Genomic DNA, 25,090 nt, shown 5'->3' on the forward strand with positions numbered 1-25,090 from the left:
ATGTTCATACTGCCTTTCGTTTAATACTTTATTCATAATCAGCTGCTTTTAACTTGTATCCAATTTCCCTTAATAAAGTCCAGAAAAACTGGTTTTAAATTTTACTCGTAATACTGCATCTTTAATTAGGAGAAATTTATTGAGCAAAAGGTTTAGTCGGACTTGAAGTCTTCAGGGAAAGGAATTTAATGAAAAGGTGTTTCTAGTTGCAACTGAATTACACACCAGAGACACTTAAGTGCCATACTCCAGGCTGGATTGTGTTGGCTTGTCAAAAAAGTAGATGAGAATGTTATTTCACAACTGCTGTCACCCTGGAGAGAGATAACACTTGGTGAATGTATTAAGTGATTAGAATAGGATTTGTTCTTCCAACTCATATCATAATTGCCGTTGAAACTTGGTAGAGGTTTCCACTCTGTCAGCAAGTCCTTACTGCACACAGGCTGTGTATCACACATCTCTCTTTTGTGTTATATAGGAAATAGTCATGGTTTCATGGCAACATTGGCTTGTTAGTCCTGTTGATGTGCAGAGAACAATTTAAAGTAGTATTGTTCCAGCTAATGCGAATGAGTCAACCCCACCCTAGTAAAAAAAAAAAAAAAAAAACTTCTGGTCACCTCCTTATTTCCATTCATAGCGAGCAGACATGTATCTAGGGCTTGGGAAATGCACCTGTTACCCCAAAGTCCAAAGCCTGCATTGCCTTCTGTATATCTGAAGTTTTGTTGCCTTCTGTATATCTGTTGCTTTGTGTCTAGTTTCATACACAAGTGAGACCCAAATACTGAACCACTAGCTGGGCTCCCAGTGAGCATTTTTTATGTCAATGACAAACTCAGGATTCCTTGATTCAATGCCAGGATCTCCCAGCTGATAAAGAATAGTTTTGGGTTTTACACAGCTGATAAGTAGCAAGAATGTTCTACATACAATAAAGGACATTCAGGAGCTGGGTGTGGTGGCTTCTGCCTTTAATTGCAGCCCTTGGGAGACTAAGGCAGGAGGATTTTGAGTAGGAGGCCAGCCTGAGCTACTATACTACATAATGTGTTCTTGATTTCCCTGAGCTACCCAAAAACAAAAGACAAACCAAAAATGAATGGGAAGAAAGAAAACACTTAAAACGGAAAACTACAGTAAAGAATAAGAGTAGCCACACTGGACAGGTAAGTCAAGAAAGGTCTTCAGGCAGGGGCCTTCAGGTAAATTCTGAGTGAACAAATAAATAGGTGGATGGAGAAATTCTGAGAGTAGCTAGGGAAGACTGTTTTGGGAGAGAATATGGTGGATATAGAGGGCCTGGAGTGAGGGAAGAGCAGAGAGGATGCTGAGAACAGAGTCATGCATCATAACACAGTCTGTCTCTGTAACATCGAAAACTTTGATTTCTCTCTTCTTTTGAGGATGAGACTTTATTGGCCAATAAGATTTCACTATGCAAAATAGGATAAGTACATACAGAGGGGTGGATATAAATGGTGCCAGATGGGCTTTCCAAAACAGGCATAGTAAAGAAGACTGGGGGTTGGGGGTGCGATGGGCTGTTAAAAGTCAGTTGGCAAAAATGTGAGCTGGTGCACCTGTTAGGCCAGGCAATCACCACAAGTTTGGAAGGTGAGAGTAATGGCAGTCAGGACAAGGGAAGGATCTGAGTTTTAATGTTTGCCTAAGACACAGTGACAACCTGAGATCATGGATGTTCCTAAATACAGACAGACCGGAAATCAGTGTCTGAGCAGCCTGGCAGAGGCTTGGGCCAATGTTCAGCCCAGACCTTCAGGGTCTGGAGAAGCCTTGGCTTCTACCCCGTTTCAAGCCGAGGCATCGCCTTAGGGCTTGGACCCAGAGCCAGGCCATCTTAATGGAAACCAGGCTATGTCTGGCTTCAGAAAAAAAAGTCATGGAGTTTTGGAAAATGTATTTAATGAAGGAAATGAACACTGTAGAGGAAATACTTGCTCTTAATGTGCAGAAGGAAGTGCTTGTTAGTTAATCCTCTGGTTTATAGATCACGCTAAGCACTTCTGGTCTAAGGAGTTAGCTGCTAGCAAACCCCGAGAAAGAGGAGTGTGAGAAAACAGTTGAGAGACAAGTGAACTTAGTTTTGCCATAAAGTGTGCATTTGGGAAGAATGAATTCTGTGCTGGGCTGGTTTCTAGACACTTATTTATGCAACTCAAAAGGGGTGGTATGTAGTCAATGATGGGTAGAACCCAAAGACCCCCTACACACTGTGTACCCTGGCTCCATTCAAAACATCTAGCAAATTCCCTGTGCTGTGGGGTGTTGGGGAGTTGAGGGAACTCAAAACTAAGTTTCTGGTAGGATAGCCTGGAAAGGTTCAAAGAGATGCCAGTAAAGCCATCTGCTTTAGCAGTTTGCTTCTCAACTGCATAAACACCATTGATGTTTTGAAGCAAATAACTACTTGTTGTGGAGGCTCTCGTGTGCTGCATAAGCTGTTGTGTCTCTTGGCCACTATCATCTATGCGTCAGTGTAGCACTAACTCCCTTCAAGTTGTGACAGCCAAACTGCCAGATGTCTCTCTGGAAGCAAAATTCCTCCTACTCGAGAGCCTAGAAGATAAGTTAACTCAGAAAAGGTTAAGAAGGGAGTATTGTTGAAATCTGCAAAACTGGTGAAGTAGGGTGGGCTGCAGAAAGTTGTTTTTTGGCTCCTTAACTACTTACAATACAGGGCTTTCTTCAAGCACAGTGTACATTTTCATAGTGGATTAAAAATTTCCCATGTAAGTGGTAAGCAATAAAAAAAAAAATGATGCAATCTGCAGGATTTCAAGGCACTGCTGGAAAATCCTTAACTGAATTGCTTTGTGTGAATAGAGTCATGTGTTTTTACAGCACATTTTTCATTTCAGCAGAAAGAGAATTTTGGCTTTAGGTACAGAACAGTATTCTTTCTATTTCTTGCTTTTCATATTTGACAGCCAAAATTCTGAACAGTAAAAATGAAGTAAGTTGAAGGTTTCATTCAACTGTTGATATCTCCTGCTTTTCTACCTAATTCAGGATATAAGTTTTAAATATCTCTTTCTGTTTCTCTGCTATTTCTGTCATTGTTGGGTTTTTCTCTAACAGAATTCTTTCTTTCTTCTTTTTTTTTCCCCTTGCCCTTCCAGGAAACATTGGACATTCTTTTACAATTGACCCCATCTTGGGCTCTATAAAAACTGCCAGAGAATTAGATCGAAGTAACCAAGTGGACTATGATTTAATAGTCAAAGCTACAGATCAAGGAGATCCACCCATGAGTGAAATGACCTCTGTGCATATTGCTGTCACAGTGGCTGATAATGCCTCTCCAAAATTTACATCCAAGGAATATTCAGTTGAAATCAGCGAAGCTGTCAGCATTGGAACTTTTGTTGGGATGGTCTCTGCTCACAGTCAGTCATCGGTGATGTATGAAATCAAAGATGGGAACGTAGGTGATGCCTTTGATATTAATCCACATTCTGGAAGCATCATTACCCAGAAAGTCTTGGATTTTGAAACCCTGTCCATTTATACATTGACAGTACAAGGTACCAACATGGCTGGCTTGTCCGCCAATACAACTGTTACAGTGCATATGCAGGATGAGAATGACAACCCACCAGTTTTCACGAGGGCAGAATATTCAGGATTCATTAGTGAATCAGCTTCAGTCAACAGTGTAGTTCTAACAGATAGGAATGTCCCTCTAGTGATTCGAGCGACAGATGCCGATAGGGAATCCAATGCTCTGCTAGTTTATCAGATTGTCGAGTCATCTGTGCATAACTATTTTGCTATCGATGCCACCACTGGTGCTATTCACACACTACTGAGTCTGGACTATGAAGAAACCCGTGTTTTTCACTTTACTGTTCAAGTGCATGACATGGGCACTCCCCGTCTGTTTGCTGAGTGTGCAGCCAATGTGACTATTCATGTAATTGACATCAATGACTGCCCTCCTGTCTTCTCTAAGCCATTGTACGAAGCATCTCTTTTATTGCCAACATACAAAGGAGTAAAAGTCATAACCGTGAATGCCACAGATGCCGATTCCAGGCCATTCTCACAGTTAATATACTCCATCACAGAAGGTAACATTGGAGAGAAGTTCTCAATGGACTACAAGACAGGCACAATAACAATACAAAACACAACTCAGTTGCGAAGCCGCTATGAGCTAACCATCCGAGCCTCTGATGGCCGATTTGCAAGCATGACCTCTGTGAAAATCAATGTGAAAGAAAGCAAAGAAAGTCCACTCAAGTTTACCCAAGATTTCTATTCTGCAGTTGTGAAAGAGAACACCACAGAAACCAAAACATTAGCTGTCATTACTGCAATAGGGAACCCAATCAATGAGCCTTTGTTTTATCACATCCTCAACCCGGATCGCAGATTTAAAATCAGCCACACTTCAGGAGTGCTCTCAACCACTGGAATACCATTTGATCGTGAGCAACAAGAAACATTTGACGTGGTGGTAGAGGTAACAAAAGAACATGAGCCATCGGCAGTGGCCCATGTCGTGGTGAAAGTCACCATAGAAGACCAAAACGATAATGCGCCTGTGTTTGTCAACCTTCCCTACTATGCAGTTGTGAAGGTGAATGCCGAGGTGGGCCACGTCATTCGCTATGTCACTGCCATTGACAGAGACAGTGGCAGAAATGGTGAGGTACACTACTATCTTAAGGAGCACCATGACCATTTTCAGATCGGCCCCTCAGGTGACATTTCTCTGAAAAAGCCATTTGAGCATGACACGTTAAATAAAGAATATCTTGTCACGGTAGTTGCCAAGGACGGAGGAAGCCCAGCTTTCTCTGCTGAAGTTCTAGTTCCCATCACTGTCGTGAACAAAGCCATGCCTGTGTTTGAAAAGGCTTTCTACAGTGCAGAGATTCCAGAGAACATCCAAATGCACAGCCCGGTGGTCCATGTCCAAGCCAACAGCCCAGAAGGGTTGAAAGTGTTCTACAGCATCACAGACGGTGACCCTTTTAGTCAGTTTACTATTAACTTCAACACTGGAGTGATAAATGTCATAGCACCACTGGATTTTGAGTCCCACCCAGCCTATAAACTGAGCATACGGGCAACCGACTCCCTGACTGGCGCTCACGCCGAAGTGTTTGTTGACATCATCATCGAAGACATCAATGATAACCCTCCTGTGTTTGTACAGCAGTCGTACACCACGACCCTGTCAGAAGCAGCTGTCATTGGTACACCTGTCCTTCAAGTGAAAGCAACAGATTCTGATTCAGAGCCCAACAGAGGAATTTCCTACCAGATGTTTGGAAATCATAGCCAAAGTCATGATCACTTTCACATAGATAGTCACACTGGACTCATTTCACTAGTGAGAGCTTTGGATTACGAACAGTTCCTGCAGCACAAGGTTTTTGTAAGGGCTGTTGATGGAGGAATGCCCCCACTGAGCAGTGATGTGATCGTCACCGTGGATGTCACTGACCTCAATGATAATCCACCTCTGTTTGAACAACAGATTTATGAAGCCAAAATTAGTGAGCACGCATCTCATGGACACTTTGTGATGTGTGTAAAAGCCTGCGATGCAGACAGCTCAGACCTAGACAAGTTAGAATATTCCATTTTGTCTGGCAATGATCATAAAAGCTTTGTCATCGACAGTGAAACGGGGATTATCACACTCTCAAACGTGCGCCAACATACCTTGAAGCCATTCTACAGTCTCAACATTTCTGTGTCTGATGGGGTTTTTCGAAGTTCTGCTCAGGTTCATGTAACTGTGATGGGAGGCAATTTGCACAGTCCTGTTTTTCTTCAGAATGAATATGAAGCAGAACTAGCTGAAAACGCTCCCTTACATACCCTGGTGGTCCAAGTGAAGGCAACGGATAGGGATTCTGGAATTTACAGTCATATAACTTACCATATCGTAAATGACTTTGCTAAAGATAGATTTTATGTGAATGACAGAGGACAGATATTCACTTTGGAAAAGCTCGATCGGGAAACCCCCGCAGAAAAAGTAATCTCTATTCGTTTAATGGCAAAGGATGCTGGAGGGAAAGTTGCTTTCTGCACCATAAATGTCATTCTTACAGATGACAATGATAATGCCCCACAGTTTCGCTCAACCAAGTATGAAGTGAACATCGGATCCAGCGCTGCCAAAGGGACATCGGTTGTTAAAGTCTTTGCAAGTGATGCTGATGAGGGCTCCAATGCTGATGTCACCTATGCCATCGAGGCAGACTCTGAAAGTGTGAAGGAGAATTTGGAAATCAACAGACTGACTGGCTTAATTACTACAAAGGAAAGTTTAATTGGCTTAGAGAATGAATTCTTCACTTTCTTTGTTAGAGCTGTGGATAATGGGTCTCCACCCAGAGAATCTGTTGTTCCCATCTATGTTAGGATACTTCCACCAGAAATGCAGCTTCCAAGGTTCTCAGAACCCTTTTATACCTATTCTATTTCAGAAGACATGCCTATTGGAACAGAAATTGACCTCATCCGGGTAGAACACAGCAAGACCGTTCTTTACACTCTAGTCAAAGGCAACACTCCTGAGAGTAATAGAGATGAATTCTTTGTGATTGACAAGCAGAGTGGGAGACTGAAACTGGAGAAGAGTCTTGACCATGAGACCACTAAATGGTATCAGTTTTCCATCCTGGCCAGGTGCACTGTTGATGACTATGAGGTTTTGGCTTCTATAGATGTTAGTATCCAGGTAAAAGATGCAAATGATAATAGCCCAGTTTTGGAATCCAATCCATATGAAGCATTTATTGTTGAGAACTTGCCAGGGGGAAGTAGAGTCATCCAGATCCGGGCGTCTGACCTAGACTCAGGAACCAATGGCCAAGTCATGTACAGTCTAGATCAGTCCCAAGGTGCAGACATCCTCGAATCTTTTGCCATTAACATGGAAACCGGCTGGATTACGACTCTGAAGGAGCTTGACCATGAAGAGAGAGCCAGTTACCAGATTAAAGTCATTGCATCAGATCATGGTGAAAAAGTTCAGCTGTCCTCCACAGCCATTGTGGATGTTACTGTCACTGATGTCAATGACAGCCCACCACGATTCACAGCTGAGATTTACAAAGGGACTGTGAGTGAGGATGACCCTCCTGGTGGTGTCATTGCCATCTTAAGCACCACTGATGCTGACTCTGAGGAGATTAACAGACAAGTGACTTACTTCATAACAGGTAAAATGCTCAAGACGAATGGTTCAATAGAAACTGAATCCATATTATATGGGATATCCTAGGTATGAATTTATGAATCTGTGAAGTTGATGTGATTTTAGTCAAGCTTGTCTAAAACTAGTAGATATATCATGTAAGCTGAATTTCAACGTCTTTAAGTAAAATTGTTTCAGCCAAGACTCCTATGACTTCTGTTAAGTTGATTTATTGCAAGCTAAACTATTGCTCTTTCCATTTGATAAACTTTAATCTCATACTTGAATTGGTGTTGCTGCTGTTGTTATTATAAAAAGGAAAACTAATGTGTAGTAATACATATAGCACATACCTATTATCCCAGCTCAAAGGAAACTGAGGGAGAAGGAGTCTGTAACTTAGAGGCTAGCCTGGGCTAGCCCAGACTACATAGTGAGTTCAGTCCAGCTTAGGATACAAAAACAGAGCAACAGAAACAAAAGAAAGCTAATATATATCAAATTGAATATACTTTCAAGAGTTTTAATCCCCTTTAAGCCATAATGTCATGCATTTTTTTGGGGGGGGGGTATGGTTTATTTTTTCTTGAGGTTACCTAATTCACTTTCTAACCCAACATCCTTGGCTGTCCTCTTCCTCCCTTAATTTACTAGGAGGGGATGCTTTGGGACAATTCGCTGTTGAAAATATACAAAATGAATGGAAGGTCTATGTGAAGAAACCCCTGGACAGGGAACAAAAGGACAATTACCTTTTGACCATCACAGCAACCGATGGGACCTTCTTTTCCAAAGCTAGGGTTGAAGTGAAAGTCCTCGACGCCAACGACAACAGTCCAGTGTGTGAGAAGGTAGGCGTGCTTCCCTCGGGGGACTGGACATCATTAGTCCACTTCATCCTTTCCATAGGACAGCCATTGGAACGTTAATAATTCACATATGTCCTGTGTTGTAGCTGCTTATCTTTGAGGTGGATGAGAGTCAAATGAACAGGACTTGGGAAAGTGTCAAGACTACTTAGCATGCTAAGTTGGTCAAGAATTTTGGTCTAAATTACTGTAAAATGTGGGCCTCTTATACTAGTGCCTGACTCTAAAAACTTTTTATAGAGATAGTCTCTTCATTTGACAATGCACTTGTTTGGGGGGTGGGGGAACATCTGGCCAGCAGCTTTTCCTGCACAGCACAGGTGTGCTGTAACAGACCATTTAGAGGCATTGGTTGTTCACACCAGAGAAACCAAGAGGTCAGTGGAATAACCTGCTACTGCTGGATTCAATTTAACTGGGGCCATGGGACCGTAGAAGGAGTGATCGCTGGAGCTGAGCCATGAAAAGCTGCCTGCTGGGTTTAGCCTTCAGAAGGTAGCACTGTGCTAACCAGGAGTAGATATGGAAAGCCTTGCAGGGTGAAGAGTGAAGGCAAATGTAGGGATGACAGCTTAGTTTGCCAGCAGTGCAGGGATGTAGTAGCAGCCATGGAAAAGGGTCCAGGCATAGGGCACACACCTGGTATCCCAGCACTTCTGACTGAGGGAGTTAAATTGTCACGAGTTCTCAGGGAAGTAAACACAAAATTCATCATCAGAAGAAGTGTGATCATTGAGGAATGAGCTGTTAATTCCAACATGTATTTGTATTTTTGGAAGACTGTATTTCATGACAGTGATGTTAGCAGGATGTTATCTTTTTTAGAGCACACATATAATACACACATATATAAAACATTTTCCCCCATTCATATCTTTTAAATATCATACCACTTTACCTTAGGTAACAATATAATTGACAACACGACCACTTAAAATAATCACTGTTGCAAAATACCCAGTTTTGTGGATCACAAAATCTATTCCCCTATATTAAGCTCTTGCTGAGAAGTAATGCAACAGAAGTGTAATCTCTTTTCCTTATGTTCTATTTATGGCATGGCTAATGTGATAATTGGAACTGGAACCAAGTGTCCAACTGTGTGAGGATTTAGACAGATGGAAAGAAAGAGGAAACCAGGCAGGGTAGCAGATGTGCTTGAGCCTTACCTTTCCCTTGTTTTTTTTCCCCCATCCCACAAAGAACATTTCTTTCTGTGTTGTTGTTGGTTGTGCATAGTAAAACTCCTGTGCTTCAAACTAAGTAAATATAATGTAACAGCTATGCATTTCCTCTAGCTCTTCCATCAGTTCTGGCTACCACTTGGCATTTTCTCATAAGTGTTTGAATTAAGTATGGAACTGTTCAGCAGCACATCATATTTTGTATCCTGTGGATTAAATGTCAGGCCAGGCTCAAGGATATGGGGCCGGTGCCTGTTACAAGGCTCTTCCTTGTTTTCACATCTGTTTTATAAGAACGATCATTTTAAAAGCTCTTCGAGTATTAACGTCAGCTATTTCCCACGTTTTCCATGGCCAAAATGAAATGATTTCTTTTCCATCATTCCCTTGGTTGTCACTGCGCACTTTCAGTGCTTCTGTTAAAACAGTGTTGTGTGAATGTCTTGTAGACTTTATATTCTGACACCATTCCTGAAGACGCCCTTCCTGGGAAGCTGGTCATGCAGGTCTCTGCCACAGATGCAGATATCCGGTCCAACGCGGAGATTACTTATACTTTATTTGGTTCAGGTGCAGAAAAGTTCAAACTAAATCCAGACACAGGTAAGAATAGAATTTGGAGGTAATTTAATTATGTATTTCCTCTATGTGGGTGACATGAGATCCTGCACAAAACAGGAAATTACATTTTTCTCTTTTCAAATTTGTCCTGATGCTGTGGAAATGGCCCCTTAGAAAAAAGTTGGGAAGAGGTGAAAAATAAGCAGCCATACATAGTATCACCTACTTGAACTAAGGACTTTAAGATTTGGAAGTTAATATAATTTCTTGGAATAAAACTTAAGAGTATCTCAGAGTTTCACTTCTATAGTGTATTTCCTCAATTTGTAATTGGAATTTTGTATAATGAAAGTGATCCATGTTTTCTTCATCTCTAAGCTTTTTAAATTGATAAGGTAGTTGTTGTTATTATTTTTCTCCAAATGAGAGTTGTGGTTCAGATTTTGTAATTACAAGAGGAAAAAAACAAAAGATGATGGATAATTGTAGCTCACATCTGAAATCTCCAGTGGTTCCGTTCATTTGTCTGTTTCTAGGTGAATTGAGAACGTTAGCCCCCCTTGACCGTGAGGAGCAAGCCGTTTATAATCTCCTTGTCAAGGCCACCGATGGAGGGGGAAGATCCTGTCAAGCTTCTATTGTGCTCACACTGGAAGATGTGAATGATAATGCTCCAGAATTCACCGCAGACCCATACACCATCACTGTGTTTGAAAACACAGAGCCTGGGACACTGTTGACCAGAGTACAGGCCACTGATGCAGATGCAGGTACCCTTGAGTCAAGGAGAATTTCTTCCCTTCTGCTGGATAGCTTTGGGACTCCCGTGGTGGAACACACTCCGGTGGATTATGTTTGACCATCTTCTGTGGCTTCTGATGGGGGAGGTGTCAGTTTTCTTTAAGGCTGTGGCCACTGGTTAGTCCCCCACACTGGTGGGTGCCCCAGTGAGTAAAGGGCAGCACAAGTTGTATGTGGTGAATTATGTTTTAAAAAAGAAAGAAAAGAACATATGAAGATGGGAAGGAACGAGGGGTGGACCTAGGAGGAACCAAAGCAGGGGGTAGGTATTACCAAAAATACGTATATTATGCATATATGAAATTCCCAAGAAATTAATAAAAAAAATACTACACTGAAAAAGTCTTGGCTACTGTCTGTGTAGTGTAGATGAGAGCCTAAAAAGTCAGACATCTATGGATCATATTTCTAGTCTATACATTTGTAATTCAGGGTATGTTTTTAGATCATCTACACAGGGGGAATCTTTAAATTATGTGTTTGCACTTTATCATTTAAAAATGTCCCATGTTTTAAAATTTTTACAATTCTTGCTATGAAACCTGATAGAATTTCATGTTTTGACAGGATTGAATCGGAAGATTTCCTACTCACTGATTGATTCTGCTGATGGGCAGTTCTCCATTAACGAGGTGTCTGGAATTATCCAATTAGAAAAGCATTTGGATAGAGAACAACAGGCAGTATATACTCTCACTTTGAAAGCAGTGGACCAAGGATTGCCCAGGAAGTTGACAGCTACTGGCACTGTGGTTGTGTCAGTTTTGGATATTAATGACAACCCACCTGTGTTTGAGTACCGTGAGTACGGTGCCACTGTGTCTGAGGACATTCTCATCGGAACTGAAGTTCTCCAGGTGTATGCAGCAAGTCGGGATATTGAAGCAAATGCAGAAATCACCTACTCAATAATAAGTGGAAACGAACATGGAAAATTCAGCATAGACTCTAAAACAGGTAACCTTCCCTGTGATTAAGAAAGCCCTCGTTCCATACTGAGGGCTGGATCTGTCTCTTACTTCACTTCATGCTAAGGGATGGGTCACAAATGGTCAGTCAGTTAGTGCTCTGAAGAGATAAAACTCAAGTTTTCTTTCTAGTATTTAAAGTGGGGTTGAAAGTGCTTTGGGAAACTTCATACTCTTAATTCTACATAGTATCTACGTTCTGGAATATCCATTGTAAATTACAAGCCAATGTAGAAAGCTGTTGACTCTCACCCAGTCTAGTGATGATGTACAGTGTCCCAGGTGTGCCTAAGTAGGATAATTACTAAGTTGTGTAATTACTTGTTTTATCCCAAAATCAAAGGCATAATGGAATGGCTTCCTCAGCCACACTATCCTTTTGACCTCTTAGATCTTAGTTCCTATACAGGAGAATTGTTAGCTTTTTAAGTTGACTTCTTTACCATGCTAGTTATACACTAATTGAAGGACTGGATTGCACTGAGACAGCAGTGTTGCGGGTCAACCACTCCTACTAACTCCTGTTTTGTAAGTAGTGGTTTGGTTGTATTAGCCTGTGGTCTAAAATACCTATTAACTCTCAGGATATTGTAAAATAATACTCTTGCAGTCCCCACCTTGTTGAATGTCATGTGTGATTGTTTCTGATGAAGAATAGGTATCTAATGAGTACATTTTTAACACCTATCATAAAATATCTTTATAGGAGTTTTGTACCAATTTTTCAAGTAGGATAGACTAGGTTGAGCCAAGGAGAAGTTTTACAAGTGTTGTAAAGTCAGTAAGGGATTTTATTTTAATTTATTTGATTGTTTATTGAAATGGGTATATTGTCCAGGCTGGTCTCAAATCTTCCAGTTGCAGCCTCATAAGCATGTATCTGTGTCCCACATCATTCTAAGAGGGGATGTTTATTAACGTGGAGAGTTATCTTAGAGACACCTTTTTTTTAAAATGCATGACAATAATAACAATAATAAAAAAACAAAAGACACTGACTTGAATTTCAAAAAAAGTTTATTAAAGTATATAGTAAACTGGGTCAAAGAAGGAATAAAAGCTACCATCCTTTTTAAAGTGTTATAGCCATTTAAAGCAGAGGTGGCATTATTAACCAGGACAGGAAATTACATGTCACTAGGAATATAAGGAAAACAAAGAAAAAATGGGAATGTTGGATGGGTAAAAATCCAATTTTTTTTTAATAATTAAACCAGAAAATGTACAGAGTTTTTACTGTTTTGACATAAGAACAAGTGTGTTTAAACTTATTAATGTTGTAATAAAGAATAAATTACAGAGTACTACAAGTAATTCTGTCCATACAGGGGCCATATTTATCATCGAGAACCTGGATTATGAAAGTTCCCATGAGTATTACCTGACCGTGGAGGCCACTGATGGAGGCACGCCCTCATTAAGTGATGTTGCGACTGTGAACATCAACGTCACAGACATCAATGATAACACCCCAATGTTCAGTCAAGACACCTACACCACCGTGGTCGGTGAAGACGCAGCTCTTGAGCAGTCTGTCATTACGGTGCGTATTTTCCCTTACAGATTTCCCCTTCTGGATCTTCAATGAGCAATTAGTAAAATCATTCTAGTTCTTCTACTGGTTCTGTTTAAAATATGTTATGTTAGGTCATTGCAGTTGCTCAGCCAGAGGGATGAGCTCAGTGCTAGAGCTTACCTAGCCCTTTGAGGGAGGCCATGTGAGTCCTCACCACTGCAAATTAAGAAAGCCCTTGTTCAATTATTGGCTTCAAGTAACTGCTGTCATTTCTTCCGTCCCTTCCTCAGCCGTTTCCTAAATGAGAGTGATGTTTTCTAGATTATGGCTGATGATGCTGATGGACCTTCCAACAGTCACATCCACTACTCAATTATAGAAGGTAACCAAGGAAGTCCATTTACAATTGACCCCGTCAGAGGAGAAATCAAAGTGACGAAGCCCCTAGACCGGGAAACGGTAAGCTCAAAAATGGGGATTTAAACTATTAACAAGGCACTAAAACATTGCGTTCATATCTACATGGTATAATGTGAAGTACAGAAAAGGAGCCTTCATCTCAGGAAGTGACATGCTAAGATATACAATTTGAAAGTCGATTAAAGTTTCAGCTCTTCGGATTTCTTTTTTCCCCTGAGTTACTTAAGAGTGTGTGAAGCATGACTGTTAGGCAGAGTAAAATGTGGTTTTTGTTGTTGTTTTAAGTGCAGGGTCTTGCTGTATGGTTTAGCCTGGCCTCAGCCCTGCAGATCCCTTTCACCGTACCTAACTGAGATTGAGTAATTATAACTAAAGGAACCAGTTCTTTAAACGCATTTGTATCCACCATGAGATGGTGGAGGTGACCTGTGAAGTTCTCAAGGCTGCTATGGCTGAACACCTATCTAGACTGAAATTTAGCCATCTTCCTGGCTTCTCCCAATGTGTATTCTAAAGCTACCATATCAGGGAACTACCCTAGCAGGGAAGCTGTCTCACTTGATTTCTTTTACACGAGGCCACACATATTACCTTGAGGGATTTAGATGACTAAGTATAATCCAAGTGTGAAATTGAAGGCGAGGGTGTATCTGGCATATCTTGAGGTGTTAGAAAGGATTGTACACACAGGATGAGAGGCAGCTCTTTCTGGCTCATCAAGATTTAGCCCCTTGGGAAGGTGACACCTATGGTATTACCAAGTAGCAGCCTGTGGGCTAGGTCAGCAGTTTTTTCTTAGTATTTGCATAATTTGTCTTTTTTATTTCCGACAGAGCTGTTTTATATATGTATGGATGTATAATATTAAAATATATATATACTTTTTTTAAGATCAAATACTTATATTTAATAAGACATGGGAGGATCTGCTTCTTATAGCACACTCACTTACTGGCTGGGAGTTTTCATCTTAATCTCAGGGAATTGCCTAGACAAAGGCTTGGCAAATGAGGTCAGTGATTCCCTGTTGATTGGGCCTATACAAATGAATGGGTGTTCTGTCTTCCCCTAAAAAAGATCTCAGGTTATACACTCACGGTGCAAGCTGCTGACAATGGCAATCCACCCAGGGTCAACACGACCACAGTGAACATCGATGTGTCTGACATCAATGACAATGCGCCTCTCTTCTCCAGAGATAACTACAGTGTCATCATCCAGGTAAGTGGGTCAGTGTACTGGGTGGTGTGGCCTCCTCCATCCTTCACTGGCCCCAGAACCTTGTTTGACATAGCTTTGTGTTGATCTTCCTCCCCCATTGTCCTCCTCACTACTACTTGTCTGTACCTAACACCCCCCCCCCCCCCCCGTTAACGCTTCCCTCTCTACTCACCCCAAGGTCTCTCATGTGTCCATCTCACTTCCCTCTTCCTCGATTCATCAGCCATAAGGCTTTATTATCTATATGTTAATCAGCGAGCCTCACATGCCCCTTAACATAGGCATGCTGATAGCTCTTTGTTCCGTTTAACATTATGCAGGAAAACAAGCCGGTGGGTTTCAGCGTCCTGAAGCTAGTAGTTACGGACAAGGACTCATCTCACAATGGTCCCCCCTTCTTCTTTACCATCGTGAGTGGAAATGATGACAACACCTTTGAAGTGAACCAGCATGGGGTCCTCCTGACGGCAGCAGCCATAAAGAGGAAAGAGAAGGACCATTATCTTCTGCGTGTTAAGGTATTACAGTCTTGGCTTCGTGGTTTCACCGGGTTTTGTAGAGAACAGCTGCAGATGGTTGTCTTTGTATGTTTAGACAGCTTCCTTACATGTTACAGGGAAGCTAAAGGGAATGTAGTTTGTGTTTGGAGTGCACTTCCAGGTTTGTCTCAGTAGCATATCGGCTACCTTTTCATAGGTAGGGCTGGAAGTTAGTGTCCATATGAGTAAGCAACAGAACAGTTCTTTTCCTTGGCGGGCTTCTGTTGACAAATGACTATCAAAGGGATTTTTATCAGGAAGTTGTAATAATGACAGAGGCGGTTTCTGCTTTTGTAGGTGGCTGATAATGGAAAACCTCAGCTCTCCTCCTTGACACATATTGACATTAGGGTTATTGAGGAAAGCATCCACCCTCCTGCCATCTTGCCACTAGAGATTTTCATCACTGCTTTTGGAGAGGAATACTCAGGTGGGGTCATAGGAAAGATCCACGCTACTGACCAGGATGTGTATGACACATTGACGTACAGTCTGGATCCTGACATGGACAGCCTGTTCTCTGTTTCCAGTGCGGGGGGGAAGCTGATTGCACACAGAAAGCTGGATATAGGCCAGTACATTCTTAATGTCAGCGTAACCGATGGGAAATTTACAACGGTGGCTGACATCGCCGTGCATATCCAACAAGTGACACAGGAGATGCTGAACCACACCATCGCCATTCGCTTCGCCAACCTCACCCCTGAGGAATTTGTCGGTGACTACTGGCGCAACTTCCAGCGAGCTTTACGGAACATCCTGGGTGTTAGGAAGAATGATATACAGATCATCAGCTTGCAGCCCTCTGATCTCCACTCGCATCTAGACGTCTTACTCTTTGTAGAGAAATCAGGTAGTGTGCAGGTTTCAACGAAACAGCTTCTGCACAAGATCAATTCTTCTGTGACTGACATTGAGGAGATCATTGGTGTGAGGATACTGGATGTATTCCAGAAGCTCTGTGCAGGGCTGGATTGTCCATGGAAGTTCTGTGACGAGAAGGTGTCTGTGGATGAAAGTGTTATGTCCACTCACAGCACGGCCAGGCTGAGCTTTGTGACTCCCCGGCACCATAGAACAGCTGTGTGTCTCTGCAAAGGTAAGAGCATGTTAGTGAGTGAAAGTGATATTTTATATCAGGGGCACTAGAGAGATGGCTTATTGGACTCAGGTTTAATTTCCAGCACCCACATCGTAGCTCACCATCCAGGGATGCCCTCTTCTGGCATCCAGGGACCCATAAGGTACACAGACATACATGCAGGCAAAACACTCATATGAAAAATATTTTTAATTTTAATAATTATTGTTATTATAATTAGTTGTTGTTGTTATTATTATTATTGGAAAAGGAATGTGTTTTGACCAGACCTGGTAATAGAGGCCTATGATTCCAGCTACTTAGGAGGATTTAAGTTCAAAGCCACTCTAGGCTATCTAGTGAGTCCAGGTCAGCCTGTGCAACATAATGATATCCCATCTCAAGATGAAACAATGAAAAAAGGGCTAGAGCTAAATGTCAGCCAGTGGAAGTGTGGTAGCCTAGCAGACAGGAGCCCTGAGGTTCCACCCTCTATTGCCACAAAAAGAAACAGATAAATAGCTGCAAAGAACAGTAGTAACCTTGTTCTTTTTCTTACTCCTGTTTTGTTTTCTCTCCTTTCTTCCTCTTGTTTTTCTACATGCAGATGGGAAGTGCCCACCCATCCACCATGGGTGTGAAGAAAACCCATGCCCTGCAGGGACTGAATGTGTGGCTGACCCCAGAGAGGAGAAGTACAGCTGTGTGTGTCCCCGGGGCGGGTTTGGTAAATGTCCAGGTGAGTGGTCCTATGACCATGTGTGAGTTCATGTAAATCCATCCCTTACAGTGTTAGGCTACTTATGCAGTTTGTTCACCACAGCAAGCTAAGTGTAGAGGTGAACAAAGAGAGTGGGACCTCCCTGAGCTGTCGCTGAGCCCCCACCCCCCAATCAATGGCTGGATAATCTTCAGAGCTTCGTGGTTTTTTCCTTTCTTCTCTCTAATCCTTTTTCTTCTTCTCATTTTTCTTTTTCTCTCTAATCCTGATTTCTCCCACAGCCCTCAGCTTCTTGTGCTTTATTCCTCGACTTAGCTTATTAAGGACATGTTCCCAATCCCTTGTGTGTAATCCTCACTCTTTTTAATAGCTGAACCAGGATTTAGTTACCAATCTTTATGTGTAGAGGCTGTAATGTGTCTTTCCCACTAAGAATCCTTTTAAGTTTGTCTTTCCATGTGCTGGTGCCTCCCCCCCCCCACCCCCCCCCGTATTTCATGATATTCTGAGGCTAGAGTCTGCTGTCAAAATTACATACATTTAAAAAATACTTAGATATACTGTTCTATTGGTTTCCAAAAGAGTTGAACGGTTCCCATTTCTTCCAGGCATACATGAAGGTCTCATGTCTCATACTGTTATCTGAATTTAAAACCCTATTTCTTCCTTACTGGCCCTGGACTGCTTCAGTTTTGAACTTCTCTGGCTGCTGCTGAGAGGGATCACTGTTAATTAGTTGGTGTTCACATTTCCTGTTATTGTGGCTTGCCTCTTGGGCTGTCTCTTTCTAAATGTGTATAACTCTTTATAAATTATGAATGTTAACATGCTTCCTATTGCAATTTGCCCTCCCTTGTTATTGGCCTTTTATTTTGTTAAATGTGCCTTTTGTCATTTTGAAATTGAAATTTTATTTAGTCAGTTCGGTATAAGTTAATTTTCATTTCTGGAGGCTGATACGATTTTCATCTTCTATGAAGAATGGGGATTGCTTTGTGTTTTGCTCGACAGGTTTTGCCAAATCACCTTGAGGCTACATCACTATTTCCTGAAATTGCCTCATAATAAGTTACACAGAACAGTTTTATATTTAGTCTATTATTGTTTTAGAACTTGTTTCTCTGTGGTACAGTGTTCACAATCTTTTCCATGTGGAAAGTCAGTTGTACTGTGTCTTTTAAAGCCAATAGACATTTTTTCATATTGCTGTAATCTTACAAACACACATCAGCCTCTGGGGAAGGAAGGGGATCATAGTTTTAATAGTATGCTTAAGTTTGATGCTGATAGAATTTTTCTTCTATAATCCATAGGGAGTTCATCCATAACTTTTACTGGGAACAGCTTTGTGAAATATCGTCTGATGGAAAATGAAAACAAATTAGAGATGAAACTGAGCATGAGACTGAGAACCTATTCTTCCCATGCAGTTGTAATGTATGCTCGAGGAACTGACTACAGTATCCTGGAGGTGTGTATTCATACATCCTTTTACCCACAGATTGTGGGGCACTGTATGAATGTGTTAATTCTATTTTGTGTTCTGATTTTTCCACTTACAAACCAAGAAAGGAAGATGCGTTTGTCCCATGCCTTTGTTTCATGGTCTGGATAACTGTTGACACTTGGGTGGGATCAGAAGTTCTTTCCAGTATTCAGTAGCCTAGAAATTTAGAAATTTATTCTAACATTCTTTAATGGTTTCTTTTTTTTTTTCTTCTTCTTCCTTTTTTTTGGATATGTGACAGCTAACATTCAAGTTGGTCCATTATATCTTGCTAATATTGCCATAGTTTATATAGAGATCCTACATGATGCTGCTTGTGTTCAGTTAGTTTTGGATGTGCAGTTGGCATTTGGTGATCCTTTTCATCTTTTTTTTTTTTTTTTTTTTTTTTTTTTTGTCATTTGTATAAGTAGGTGAATGAGTTTGTGGTCTTCAGCACCTAAACACAACTTTATATTCTTTTTACCCTCATTCACTCAACACACCCTTCCTATAGATTGTGCACAGACAAACATTGAAGATTGCATGCAATTAGTGTGAACGCTATTTATTCTGTCTTAGATTCATGCTGGAAGACTGCAGTACAAATTTGACTGTGGAAGTGGCCCTGGGATTGTCTCTGTTCAAAGCATTCAAGTCAATGATGGGCAGTGGCATGCAGTGTCCCTTGAAGTGGAGGGCAATTATGCTAAATTGGTTCTAGATGAAGTCCACACTGCATCAGGCACAGCCCCAGGGGCCCTGAAAACCCTGAACTTGGATAACTACGTGTTTTTTGGTGGCCATCTCCGCCAGTCAGGAGCAAAGCATGGAAGAAATGCCCAAATCACCAATGGTTTCCGGGGCTGCATGGACTCTATTTATTTGAATGGGCAGGAGCTGCCTTTAACTAGCAAACCAAGATCCTATGCACACATTGAAGAATGGGTTGATTTATCTCACGGATGCTTATTAACAGCCACAGAAGACTGTTCCAGTAACCCTTGTCAAAATGGAGGCGTTTGCAATCCCTCGCCTACTGGAGGTAGGTATCATAAGGCTATAGTTGCTCCGATGTCCATTTGAAAGCATTTTCCCAAGTAGTGTTGGTGTGCCTCCTTTTACTCAGTGATGTCACCTGACATGTCTTGTGTTCAGCACAGATAGAGTAGACAGAATTAAGCAGCATGTGTTGTAACTTTGGACTGGTCTGAGGGGGCCAGTGTTTTTTAACCATGTTCTTTTTCCTCCTGCTGCAGTGACCATGGCCAAAGATAAGTTAGGGCCATGCCCAGCCTTTAAGGAAACAGGAACAAACTGTCTTGTCATGTTCCCTAAAGTCATATCATTGGAAATATACTTGGGGGTGTAAATATTTTGTTGAATGGTATTACTTGTATGTATGTTTACCAATACTCTGTATATTTGGCCCACTAGCCTTATATAATTATCATTAACTAAATCACAAATATCTTCCTACTTCTCTGTTTAGCTTATACAGGATAAGCATGCTAAATTTTAAAATCCAAAATCTAAAATGCTACAAAATCCAGAACTTTCTGGCTACCAATGTATTATTCAAATTTCCAGGGTTTAGGACATTTGGGGGTATCAGATTTCCAGTTTAGGAGGGTTCCACCAGTAAAATCTATTTAAAAAAAAAAAATTCTGAAATCTAAAATCTCTAAAGTCAAATCATCTCCGGTCCCAGAATTTTGGATAAGAGATATTCGACCCATGGATAGTAGAAGGAAGGCTTACCCATATGGATAGCTCTTCACCCAGAGGGAATGGGAATTTTCCTCTACCTTTCATAGACATTGGGGAACCATATCTTCACTTAAACGTAAAGGTAAAAGCAAATAAAACCTTCTGGTCATTGCGTGACTGGAGTTTTTGTTCTTTTCCACTGTGTAGGTTATTACTGCAAATGCAGTGCATTATACATAGGGATATACTGTGAAGTGAGCATCAACCCATGCTCCTCCAACCCCTGCCTCTATGGTGGAACATGCATGGTGGACAACGGAGGCTTTGTTTGCCAATGTAGGGGGCTGTACACTGGCCAGAGGTATGTTTGTTTTTCTTAATGAATTGTAAAGCTAAATATATAAAGCATGGAATTATTCTGCATAAGAGAGGTCACTGTGTTCCTCACTAGTTAATGCTTTCTGTTTGGTATTTATTTGCGATGAACTCATTTTTTTTTTTTTTTTTTTGCATGTTTTTTTCCTTATTTAGATGTCAACTTAGCCCATACTGCAAAGATGAACCCTGTAAAAATGGTGGAACATGTTTTGACAGTTTGGATGGTGCTGTCTGTCAGTGTGACTCGGGCTTTAGGGGAGAAAGGTAAATGGTTTCTTTCAAGCATCTTACTGACTGCCCTTTTCCACAGTGCTGACCATTAACACAACTTCATTAGCTTGCATGCATCTCTCCAAAGTGTGGTGTGGTGATTGTCACTGGCATTATGATTTCCAGACAAAAAGTCTTTGAGCAAAAGGATGTATCAAAAAGACTGACGCAAAGCTGGAAAACCTTGCCTCTCTAACGTAGAGCTGTTATTTATAGATGAATATGTGTGTCTTTGGCTTGCAAACTGGTTGCATTTATGATGTTTTCTATAACAGGTATCTGTGACAGTGTCATCTATCCTTGAGATGGTACTAATCACGATTTCTCAGTGTGTTATACGAGTGTTGATCCAGCATCTAAACCTTACTGTTTTTCTCTTTTGTAACCCCCAGTATAAGCCTAAGAGGTAGTTATAATTTAAATATGCAGACTTTTAGAGTACTCGAAATAACTCACATCTATATATGGTAGGGAAAAGTATACAAGAAGCACTACTTTCAGATGCAGTTTTGTATTTGACAAGTCATTTGTCAGTTCTTTTTTTTAGGAGTTAATGGAATCAGGTGGTAGCATACTCCTTTAATCCCAGCACTCAGTAGGCTGGCCTCGAACTCACAGAGATCCACCTGCCTCTGCCTCCCGAGTGCTGTGATTAAAGGCATACACCATCAATGCCTGGTGGTGCATGTAGTTTTTGAGTGGCCAGCACAGAACATTTAGATAAGCCTCTCTAGCTCTCATTATGGTGCTAGTGTGGCCCGCCTGTCCTTCTATAACATTTTCCTCTTACAGCCATTATAACCCCGATTTTTACCATTAGTCATGTGGCTCCATTCATTAGCTGATCTTTTTCCAATCCAAATCAATAAATATTCCTATATATTTGACAAAAATATACCAGTATTCAGAGTTTCCATTCTAGTTGCTTGTTTTTAGCAAATACAGTTTTCTTTTTTCAGAAGTGAGGAGTAATGTATACAACAGTCCCACATGCCCCTGTTTAGAAAAGCAGAAGGGACAGGTTGTGATCTGCTCTGTGAGAGTGACATGTCCAGGGGGATGATTCTATAAGTCATAACACTTTAAAAATGGAAAGTGTGTTTTCTGTCCCCTCGTAGGTTTAACAGGACTGCCATAATCCCAAACAAGACCATTGTCATTGAAATTTAATCTGGCCTATGAGACTATTTGGCAACAACACACACTACTTTACTGACACACACCTCATTTTCCCTGTTTCTAAATGATAGACTGTCAGACCTTAATACAGATAATGTTTTAGCCTATTGAATTGATTCAGTTATCTGTTAATTCCGGAAACATGCAGCTAGATAATGGTTACCTCTCAAATACACACTCAGTATATGGGTGAATGACTATTCTCCAAAAGGCCTTTTGTTCAGTTCCTGTTCCTATTGTTTTCTGATTGTTTCACATTTGATTTAGCCTTGTTTTGGTATCTCTTAGGAAGGAGTAGCATTGTTTAGTGTTCATTCTGAAGGATTATAGGACCGGTGTGGTCTGATACCTACTGCAGAGATCTCTTATTTTTCTCCTTGGCAGGTGTCAGAGTGATATTGATGAATGTGCCGGGAACCCCTGTCGGAACGGGGCCCTGTGTGAGAACACACATGGCTCCTATCACTGTAACTGCAGTCAAGAGTACAGAGGGAAACACTGTGAGGATACCACTCCCAACCAGTATGTGTCCACTCCATGGAACATTGGCCTGGCCGAAGGAATAGGAATTATTGTGTTTATAGCCGGGATATTCTTGCTGGTGGTGGTGTTCGTCCTCTGCCGTAAGATGATCAGCCGGAAGAAAAAACCCCAGGCTGAACCCGAAGACAAACGTTTAGGACCAACGACGGCTTTCTTACAGAGACCTTATTTTGATTCTAAGCTGAACAAGAACATTTACTCTGACATACCACCCCAGGTGCCTGTCCGGCCTATTTCCTACACTCCAAGCATTCCAAGTGACTCTAGAAACAATCTTGACCGAAATTCCTTTGAAGGCTCGGCCATCCCAGAGCATCCAGAATTCAGTACTTTTAATCCTGAGTCTATGCATGGACACCGAAAAGCTGTGGCTGTGTGCAGTGTTGCTCCAAACTTGCCTCCGCCACCACCTTCCAACTCTCCTTCGGACAGTGACTCCATACAGAAGCCTAGCTGGGACTTTGATTATGATGGTAAGATCACATTTTCCATCTCTCCAAAATGCTGCTGGGATGGCATTGAGGTTGCTGGCGATAATGCTCTTCCATCTGAAATGGCAACGAATATTCCAGTTCCTGGCTGGGATTGGGAGTTTGGCATTTACCTTGATTAAATTAGACCTAATCGTGTTCTAAGTAATATTCTGTAAAGATCATTTCACTTTTGTAGCCAATACACATTCTCAAGTATGATTTGGGGTGTTTCATTATAACAAATGATGGGTCCTTTTATGCTAATTATTTTTATTAGTGTTTATAATTATTATATATTTTATTGTTGTACTATGATTATTGTGTAATAATGGGTCATTTCTATGCTAATTATTTTTTATTACAGCAAGACAAAGTAATTGAGTTCATTTGATCAGTGTATGTATCAGCAGCTTGGCACACACCTGAAGCTTTAGAAAAGGATATATATATATATATGTCATTTTAGGGCAAATTTGACTTCATCAGAAGTTCCCCTTTATAGTCTTCTCTATGGAGAAATTCTGATTTGTTGAGTCTCCTGAGAATATCTGTACGCCTTTTTATTGTTTGGTTTCTGAGATGCTTCCCAAGCTACTACTTCTTCATTCTGTAGCTCCCACAGTAAGCTCAGCCAGGTCCTTGATTCTAAACTATGAACCAGGGGGATCTCAGAACTCATTGCTTGCCTGCCATGTCTTCCTTTCAGCCAAAGTGGTGGATCTCGATCCTTGTCTTTCCAAGAAGCCCCTGGAGGAGAAGCCCTCTCAGCCATACAGTGCCCGCGAGAGCCTGTCCGAGGTGCAGTCCCTTAGCTCCTTCCAGTCAGAGTCCTGTGATGACAATGGTGAGTGTTGGGTGGTCATGTGCTGTGGCCACTGGGCATTGCTGCTGATGTTCATTATGTTGTATAGTGTCATAGATGGACCGGGTCCCCTAGTTAAGTATGAGAATGCCCCATGTTTCCCTTGACATACTAGCTATAAGTACTTGCATGTACCTATGCCACGGAAAATAAAGTTAGTTCAGTCATAGGGCACCTGCCTAGCATAGACAAGAGCCTGGGTTCAGTCCCTAGCATTGCAAAACAGCGTTTTTATTGAAGTGCTATTTTAACTATAACAATAGGAAAGAAAAAATAGTTCATTTCACCTGTTTGGCTATTCTTGTACTCTTTGTGTTTTTTTGTGTGTGTCTGTGTGTGTATGATAACAGTAAGTGTTACAGAAAGGTTTTATTTTTTTATTATTATTTATTTTTTTATGTGACCATGCACTGCACACACGTGTGTGTACCCTCTGAGAATAGATGTGTAGAAGTCTGAAATGTTCACTTTCCGTCACACCTTTGGTATTACAAGGTTCTATTTGTCTCCTCCCCACCCCACTGCTGCCCCAGCTCCCATTTGGATCAGAGCACACTGACTGAGAGCAGAGTTTAAGAGATGGCTAGTAAGTAGGATTATATTTCTAATGAAGAAGTTTTGGCAGCGGGATCTAGGGCACAGTTGTGTTTATCTGGTTGTCCCAGGATGGATTGTACTAGAAGGCTTTGCTGTACTAGCATATGTGCAGAAAATTATCAGTACCACGATAGTGATTTTCTACTGGAAATGCTTGAATCTCAGAATGTGTAGGCTCAATTTTAATTTGTTTCCATGTGTAAAAATGCAATGGGTTTACATATTAATATTTTACCATTGTAAAGAGGAAATTTGCTAATACTATCCGTTTCAAAATAATCTGGTCCATGACCAGAGTAATACAATTTTTAGTGAATCACATCTATGGGTCCCTGGGTCTGCTTGTCTGTAAAACTTGGCAGGGCTCTTTTCTCATTAAAGGTGACTATATGTTCTATTCCTTGAAGATTTCAAGCATGCTTAACATTATTTAAAGCACACCCTTGTTTACTTCTGGGTGGAGAATATGGATGTATTGTTGCTTATTAAGCCAACAAGAACAAAGCAGGATTATGTCCTTCA

General features: G+C 41.1%; 1 protein-coding gene across 1 annotated transcript in view; it reads left to right on the forward strand.

The window, feature by feature from the left end:
- Positions 1-25,090, forward strand: part of Fat1 (FAT atypical cadherin 1) — a 111,982-nt gene that overhangs the window by 81,112 nt on the left and 5,780 nt on the right. The window contains exons 10-26 of the mRNA XM_051182317.1: positions 3,147-7,214; positions 7,844-8,040; positions 9,692-9,845; positions 10,340-10,573; positions 11,172-11,561; positions 12,901-13,115; positions 13,410-13,547; positions 14,586-14,729; positions 15,050-15,247; positions 15,566-16,367; positions 16,957-17,088; positions 18,384-18,541; positions 19,139-19,601; positions 20,474-20,627; positions 20,798-20,908; positions 22,478-23,109; positions 23,816-23,953. Coding sequence (XP_051038274.1) covers positions 3,147-7,214; positions 7,844-8,040; positions 9,692-9,845; positions 10,340-10,573; positions 11,172-11,561; positions 12,901-13,115; positions 13,410-13,547; positions 14,586-14,729; positions 15,050-15,247; positions 15,566-16,367; positions 16,957-17,088; positions 18,384-18,541; positions 19,139-19,601; positions 20,474-20,627; positions 20,798-20,908; positions 22,478-23,109; positions 23,816-23,953 — 8,328 coding nt within the window. The remainder of the gene's footprint in view (positions 1-3,146; positions 7,215-7,843; positions 8,041-9,691; positions 9,846-10,339; positions 10,574-11,171; positions 11,562-12,900; positions 13,116-13,409; positions 13,548-14,585; positions 14,730-15,049; positions 15,248-15,565; positions 16,368-16,956; positions 17,089-18,383; positions 18,542-19,138; positions 19,602-20,473; positions 20,628-20,797; positions 20,909-22,477; positions 23,110-23,815; positions 23,954-25,090) is intronic.

Source organism: Phodopus roborovskii, unplaced genomic scaffold (assembly GCF_943737965.1).
Source record: "Phodopus roborovskii unplaced genomic scaffold, PHOROB, whole genome shotgun sequence".
NCBI classification, from domain to species: domain Eukaryota; kingdom Metazoa; phylum Chordata; class Mammalia; order Rodentia; family Cricetidae; genus Phodopus; species Phodopus roborovskii.